Source organism: Sinocyclocheilus grahami, unplaced genomic scaffold, assembly GCF_001515645.1.
Source record: "Sinocyclocheilus grahami isolate Dianchi unplaced genomic scaffold, SAMN03320097.WGS_v1.1 scaffold417.1, whole genome shotgun sequence".
NCBI classification, from domain to species: Eukaryota; Metazoa; Chordata; class Actinopteri; order Cypriniformes; family Cyprinidae; genus Sinocyclocheilus; species Sinocyclocheilus grahami.
Genome location: NW_015505596.1, coordinates 564,262 through 572,454, shown reverse-complemented (window position 1 = coordinate 572,454; position 8,193 = coordinate 564,262). Strand labels below are relative to the sequence as shown.

Below are 8,193 nucleotides of genomic sequence, written 5' to 3'. Positions count from 1 at the left end.
TACACTGGCTTCCAGTTATATTTAGGATTGATTTTAAAGTACTTTTACTCGTTTATAAATCACTCAATGGCCTAGGACCTAAATACATAGCAGATATGTTCACTGAATATAAACCTAACAGACCAGTCAGATCATTAGGATCGAGTCAGTTAGAAATACCAAGGGTTCACACAAAACAAAAGGAGTCCGCTTTTAGTTATGACGCCTGCAGTTGGAATCAGCTTCCAGAAGAGATCAGATGTGCTAAAACATTAGTCACATTTAAATGCAGACTCAAAACTCATCTGTTTAGCTGTGCATTTACTGAATGAGCACTGTGCAATGTCCGAACTGATTGCACTATATTTTATGTATAATCGTTTTCTATTCTTAACCGTTTTAAATTCATTTTAAACCTCTTAAATAATTTTTTTTTATCATTTTCAAAGTTTTTAAATTCCTTGTTTTATTCTTGTGATTATTTTTTTTCTTTTCCTTTTATGTAAAGCACTTTGATAAATTTAACGCATCCTAGCAGAATAAAAAATGTCTTTCAAAAAGAAAAAAAAACAGTAGTGTATAAATGCAATAAAGCAAGAAAAATCCCAGTATCTGCCATGATGTTAGTACGGTTTGAGTGTGTGATGTGTTCAGTGTCATTTCAGATGATGGGTTTAATCCCCATATGCACTCCCAAGACATGGCCTGATCCACACATGACTACACGGGAACCTCCTGAACCTAGTGTGTGTACAGTATGTATGTGTGTGTGGTATTTCATTATGGAACACTAGGATACTGCACAGTATACAAAGTATGGCATACAATAGTCACTTGACCTCATTATATAATCTTGAAAAAAGGTCCACTTGCATTTTTAATTACATTTTAATTAAAAACGTGATCAAATCTTGACTGACATCATCAATTTTCATTTGTTTTAACAGAAAAAGTCAGTAAAAATATTCTAGAATCTCCTCTGCTACATTCTGCATTCAGAAAACAGACTCAGTGTGTGATAAGCAACAGAAGAAAGAAAAAAGGGGAGAAAAAATTAGAAAATCCCCTAGTCGGAGGATTAATTGTGTACTATAGACTTCACATTAGTCAATGGCATGATCTCAGATTATACACTGCTATGTCTTGTGTTCACAAGCACAACTCAAAACATAGCTCTAGCTCCAGGCTTCAGCTTAGGATACAGAGATGGATAGGAGACTGTCTGTTGAAATCTTCCTTTTCAGGACTGATCATAAAAATCAGCTGACTTTGGTCAGGTGACGTGAAAACATGTTAGAGCTCCTGGGAAAGCAGCATGGGCTGGTGGGAAAGCAGTGTTTAAAACAGCAACACCTTCATGAATTAATAATAATTCATGGCAGCACGTTGTCTTCGGGGATACGGTTAACAGACGTGCCCATGCACTGAGAACAAGATGAAACCACGTTTCTGAGACAAAGAGCTTTTAAAGAACTCTACCATATCATTAAATTGACAAAATATGATTAGTAGTAATAGCTTAAACTACATTTTACTTTTTACATTTTAAAATCTTATTATAATATTTTTTTCATATTAAATTGATAATAATAATAATAAAATGTAGCTTATTTGGTGCCATAGTAAAAGTAGATTGAATTATTTCAGTCATAAATTAGTGGTAAATTAAATTTAAAAAAAATAAAAATAAAATGTACTCAAGCGACCTATTAAAAGCACATTTAGATATTTTTCAAAGATATTGATGTCTAGTGAAAGACATGTGTCTAGTGAACTGACCGCTGTAAAATCTTTCCCATTTCCAAGCACACAAAATCAAACCCTCTTTGTTGTACTTCTGAGAGTGTTACCTTTCGGCCCCAACAGAGGCGGGGACAAATGTTTGCCTTCAAGCCACACACAAACAATCATCTCACCCGAGAGGCACAAAACACCCCTCCACAACCAATGAGGTTTGATCTAGCTTGTGACACATGCATGTGATGTTCATCCTGCAATCCTAAATTAAATCTGTTCATCATATAAAGTGATTGGATCTCTTCACAAGACTCCGATTAAACCGCTCCATTCCACATAGATTAACCGCTATCACATAGATTAATCTTACAAAACCTTTAAGAACTTTTTGGGTCTTCCAAGTATTAGCTGACTGGATTTTCAATGGACGGACAAAAAAACCTCTCAGGTATAATTTAAAATATCTTAATTTGTGTTGCGAAGATTAACCAAATCTTATGGATTTAGAACGACATGATGGTGAGAAAATAATGACAGAAATTTCATTTTTTAAATTAATTTTCATTTCATCCCTTTATTTATTCATTTTTTTGTTCACTCAAATGAAGCTTAAAATATTGTTTACGATTCATACAGACTACTTTAATGCTGCTTTAAGTCTTTTAAGTTCTTTCATATATTGAAAACAGCAACCAGGATATTCTTCAAAAAGTCGCATTTTGTGTTCTATGGATACAGTGGGGCAAAAAAGTATTTAGTCAGCCACCAATTGTGCAAGTTCTCCCACTTAAAAAGATGAGAGAGGCTTGTAATTTTCATCATAGGTATACCTCAACTATGAGAGAAAAAATATCCAGAAAATCACATTGTAGGATTTTTAAAGAATTAATTGGTAAATTCCTCGGTAAAATAAGTATTTGGTCACCTACAAACAAGCAAGATTTCTGTCATAGAGGTTTGGAGCGACATGAGGGTGAGCAAATGATGACAAGGTTTTCATTTGTGGATGAACTATTCCTTTAATTCCCATAGCAGCTGAAGTGGCTTTTTGCAGCTGGCAATCACATTACACAGCACAAAAAATTCGGATAATTACGTATCTCCAGGGCTAAAATACCCAGAGTGTGATAAAAGATCACCGGAGCACTCCTGCAGTGTGACGCGGCCACAGTGCGCTGTGCCACAGCATCCATACAACAACACACTGCACATCCAAAAAAAGGAGACGCCTGGAGCCATGTCTCATGTGCAGTATGATGGGATTGATTGATGGAGCTCATATAAACTAATTTCAGACCTCAGATACATCAGCATATTTCACTGTCTGTGCTGGAACCGTTTCATCCCCAAATAATCCATGAGCCAAGCAGTCGACGCTGATGTTGCATGTACAAAACTAACTTAATATACTTAATAATAAAATAACTTAAGTGCACACGTACCGTGCATTTGTTTGTCTTTAGCATCGTACCATCACCATCTTTTTAATATTCAACAGAGCATCATTTAAAGGTTTAATGGTATGAGTCACAGATACATTATCCTGAGTATATCAGAGAAAAAAAAAAAGTAGCACAGATTCTGTCTGTTGCATTCTGGGAGCATGTTCATCCTCATAGTGAGCCGATTTAATGACAAGCACACACAAAGCAACCGCAAAATGTTTTAGCTCCCTTCAGGCACACGCACACACACAAATTAACTTGTATTTATACATACGCCACCGCGTGCATGCAAACAAACACTTCCACACGCTTACACAGAAGAAACAGCAGCCTTGGCCTTTCTCCAGAGAAACGCAGGCGGATAAAAGTTTTCCAAAAGAGGGAAGGGCTGACACATTCAGGGCTCCAGAGGGATTGTGCGTATCCTCAGTCACCCGCCACAGACTCTAAACCTAGAACATGTCCAATTAGTGCTCCTCTTCCACTCCTTTGCAGTAGAAGCCTGGCAAGCGCACACACGATAGCACAGTAGTATTTGAAACTTTTCAAAGAACTCTACAGGAGACTTTAAATGAGTCAGAGACCATTCAGATTTTTAGGCTATTATCAGAAAAGCAGAACAGATCCCAGTGACAGATTTTACCCCTGAAAGATCATCTCCCTTTAAAAGTGATAAGTGGCACGTCACTGAGCTGCCAGCTTCAGAATGATAAAGATGGGTGTAATGATGACTATATTGCAGGGGTGTTTTCTTTGAGGCGGCGAGGGAGAAAGTGCTACCTCAGAAATATGAATGAGAAAACTACTGCCCTTCCAAAAACAAAATAAAATGAAATAGAAGACGAAATAGTGTCTAAAGTACTTTTCTAAAGTAATACTGTCCAACAGTGACAACAGCAAAAATAAAATAAAGGTACTATTATCTATATATAATGTAAAATATGCTAGGAAAAATATAATATATCTGTGTTTTTGAGTACCTCTGTGTCTTTGAGCTGTTCTTTGTTCCTGTGAAGTGGAGAGTGGGGCTGATGTATTGTTGAGGTGTTGTTACGTGTCAATTCTCCGTTCTTCACATGGTCTTCTGAGGCAGTCTTGGGCCTTGACCAATTAGAGATGTTATCTGCACACAGGATGATATCACTAATCATACACAGCAGGGCTTTATCATGAATACTCATTCAAATTAATTACAAAATCCACCATTAACAAAATCTGTGGACCTTGAACTTCAAATCATGTGTGCAATGCTATAAATCAGGCAATAATCTTATATATGATATAATAAGAAGACACAATTTCTGCAAACTGCACTAACACACATCACACATTTCAGAAGAGACAGACAGTGCCATATTCTCGCCTGTATTCGATCCCTGCATGTGGCTGTGGGTGATGTGTTGGGCCGCCTGGCAGACGTTGTGTTGAAGGATACTCAGACATTCTCCCAGACAGCTGAGTGTGGCTGCAGACGTGGCTTTGAGGAGGAGCAGGTCCTGGTCCAGGGAGGACAGCGGCCCGCGGCTCGGCAGCGATTCGATGGAATTCACCAGGTTCTTCTGCTGGCCCTCTGCCTGGAACATGACCTAAAAAACAGGTTAAAAGACAGACTTCTCATCGATTCCATTGGGACTATTAAAACATCTTAATTAAATCAATTTGAACAGCACACATTTGTATTTAGAGCTACTTCAGTTGAGCTTTCTATTATCTACAGAACAGCCCTCCTGTAAATGAATCCTTGATTAGAATGCACTTAAAAAATGTATAAAATTAGTTCTGTAATATTTACATAGGCGCACGCTGACAGCTTGTACACAGCATTTGTACAGTAGCTTATTTTACTTCTGTAGAGAGAAATATTTCTGTGTGAATCTAAATAGAGTTAAGGCAGGACCTAATCTTATTCATTATGAAATGAATAGATCATTAAAAGTAGGTCTTCCAAAAGGAAAGTCATTTCAGACCCAGAAGCAAGTTTTGATTAAACTTTTTTTTTAATAAAGGACACATACAGTATATTATGATTGTTTTTGTATATGTATTCATTTTTAATTTCATACTGACTAAATACAAAGTAATGTAAACTGTAACATTACTATAAAAATGGATGGACAACTGATGCAAGAATCTACAAGTACAACACGTACACACACACACACACACACACACACACATATATACTTATATATTATGCAAGAATATTAAGCAGCACAACTGTTCAACATTGCTAATAAGTGATGTTTCCTAAGCACCAAATCAGCATATTAGAATAATTTCTGAAGGATCATGTGGCATTTAAGACTGGAGTAATGGACTGGAATAATTCAGTTTGCCAACACAAGAATAAATTACATTTTTACATATATTAACATAGCATGTATTGTTAATATAAAAATGGTTAACAATGTAATAATATTATTTCACAATATTACTGTTTTTTTAATACATGCAGCCTTCGTGACCACATATACACACAAACACTGATTAAAAAATAAATAAAACGTTTAAATTGTCATGCAAAGTTGACTGATTAAATCATAAAGAAATAAATTGATACATATTGAGGTACAGAAGAAATGAGAAGTGTAATACAATAATCTAATCCAGGGGGTTTTATTCCAGGTGTCAGATTTAGAGCAGACTGAAACACCTGTAATCCTCCCGGAGTGAAAGTAATCTCCTGGATTAGCTCAATCCTATCTTCCTCTCTGCACAAGTGTTCAAAACAAACCACATGCTGTCAACTGCATATCCCTCAGACTGAGAATATATGCCATATTTTGGTGTATGTTGCTGAGTTTACCCTTATTCTAGTGTGCATGAAACACGGGATGTTTTGTGACACAGGATCGTGAAATGAGTCGTGAGGGAACGTTTGGGAGGTGTTTGCCACCTCTGTTTGATTCTGTCATGAAGGTAATGACCGTGGGCTCTTGTGATGGTGTGGATATTGAGCAGCTCTAACGAAAAGCAGACAGATAGCTGAAGAGGAGTAGAAACTTGCAGGATGTGACTCATCACTGTAGGTATGCACACATATTTCTCTCTCTCTCTCTGTCTCTCCTCCCTCCATTCCAACACTTCAGTGATTGCAACACTATTACAGCACAGCTGTAGTTTTAACGGAGGAAACTTACACTCTTAAAAGGAACATTAGAGTGTCCTCAAGATATCTAACTCACTGAAACAGATAAGGTTTTATCTAAATATAATAATAAACAATCAGAAACAAATACGATTATATAAAAGATGCACATACACGGTTCAAAACACTTTTTTTTAAAGAAGATTCTTATGCTCAACAAAGCTGCATTTATTTTATTAAAAATACAGTAAAAAAAACTAATAGTATGAAATATTATTACAATTAAAAATAACTGTTTTCTATTTTAATATATTTTCAAATGTATTTTAATCCTGTGATGCAAAGCTGAATTTTTAGCAGCCATTACACCACTTTAGTCACATGATGATCCTTCAGAAATCATTCTAATATGCTGATTTGGTGCTCAACAAACATTTCTTATTATTATAAATGTTGAAAACAGTTGTGCTGCTTAATATTATCTAGAGTGTAAACCATGACACACATTTTTTAAAGATTCTTTGATGAATAGAATGTTCAAAGGAACATAATTTATATTTAGATATCTTTTGTAACATTACAAGTCTCTACTGTCATTTTTTAACAATTTAATGCATCCCAGCTGAATAAAAGCATCTAGTGAGTAAATGATGACAGAACTGTTGTTTTCAGGTAAACGATCTCTTTAAATGTGGTTTAACAGGTTAGACAGTTTTGTCGCATATGACGTCATCTTTAAATAATTCATTGAAACAGGGATATCACTGCCAGCTCTTTCTACGACAAGTGAAATACTTTTGGGATTTTTATAGTAACTGTCCTGCCTGTCTGCTACAACATGGCAAACTTTGAGCACAGAAGAGATTTTGCAGTTGCTCATAACCCAGCTCTCATGAAAAATTGATGCATCTATACGCTCTCCTTGAGCCATTTCTTTTTTTTTAAACGAGTATTAAAGGAAAGAGAGAGGCATCACAGCTGTCACCTGCCCTCAGCACAGAATTCCCATGGATCCCTGTGCACAGGTTCAGTACAGATCGAGATTCCGGAGCTGAGAGATCACACAGACTCAAAACTGTTGCATAATGCTAAGAGAAAAAGACTTAAATAGCATTAAAGGGATAGTTCACCCAAAAATGAACATTCTGTCAGCATTTACTCTGTGTCATGTCGTTATAAACCTGTATACATTTCTTTCTGAATTGGAACACCAAATGGGAAGAATGTAACCAGTGTTTAGCACATTAGTTAATGAAATGCTAATGCAGGTGACTCAGGTTCAGGTCTGGCCTTACCATAGTTCCTTTCAGAGTATATAATAATACATTATTGAAGAGTAAGTAAGAGTATAAATGTCTGTCTTCTATATTCTTGAGGTTTTGGCTATATTTTTGGAGTATTGACATAAAGCACAGATAATTATAGCACACCTCTCAGGGTGTTTTACTCATGAAGCGATATTGTAGAACGAACAGAAAATCAATAGTACTCCAGCTCTTTTTACCTCCCCCTCTCTGGTCCCTCCTTCTCAAAATCTGTCTTTCTCGTCGTGTCTTTTTCATTTTTCGCCGTCAAAGTGTTCATAGTAAGAAAGGTTATAGCTCTCTCAGTCACTCTCCATCACTGTCACTTTTACACACACACATCATTTCTTTTTCTCTCTCGCACATGCTCTTAAAGGACATGCAATGTTATTGGAACTTAATTTTGACATTCCAAAATTAATATATTTCAAATACACCACGTTTGGGGTCTGTAAGTCTCCAATGTTCAAACATACAGAAAAAGTGTCATTTGTGAAATCTTTTTCAATTTTTTTATTTTATAAATTAAATTTTTTTAAATTAGATATTTTATATTTATATTTTTAAACACATTTTATTTATTATATATATATATATATATATATATATATATATATATATATATATATATATATATATA

The 8,193-nt window shown here is 35.6% G+C and overlaps 1 protein-coding gene across 1 annotated transcript in view; it reads right to left on the bottom strand.

Moving 5' to 3' along the window:
• LOC107551176 (oxysterol-binding protein-related protein 10-like) overlaps positions 1-8,193 on the bottom strand; it is a 43,461-nt gene that overhangs the window by 14,871 nt on the left and 20,397 nt on the right. Inside the window, exons 5-6 of the mRNA XM_016232701.1 lie at positions 4,525-4,747; positions 4,142-4,284 (exon numbers count right to left, since the gene is read on the bottom strand). Coding sequence (XP_016088187.1) covers positions 4,142-4,284; positions 4,525-4,747 — 366 coding nt within the window. The remainder of the gene's footprint in view (positions 1-4,141; positions 4,285-4,524; positions 4,748-8,193) is intronic.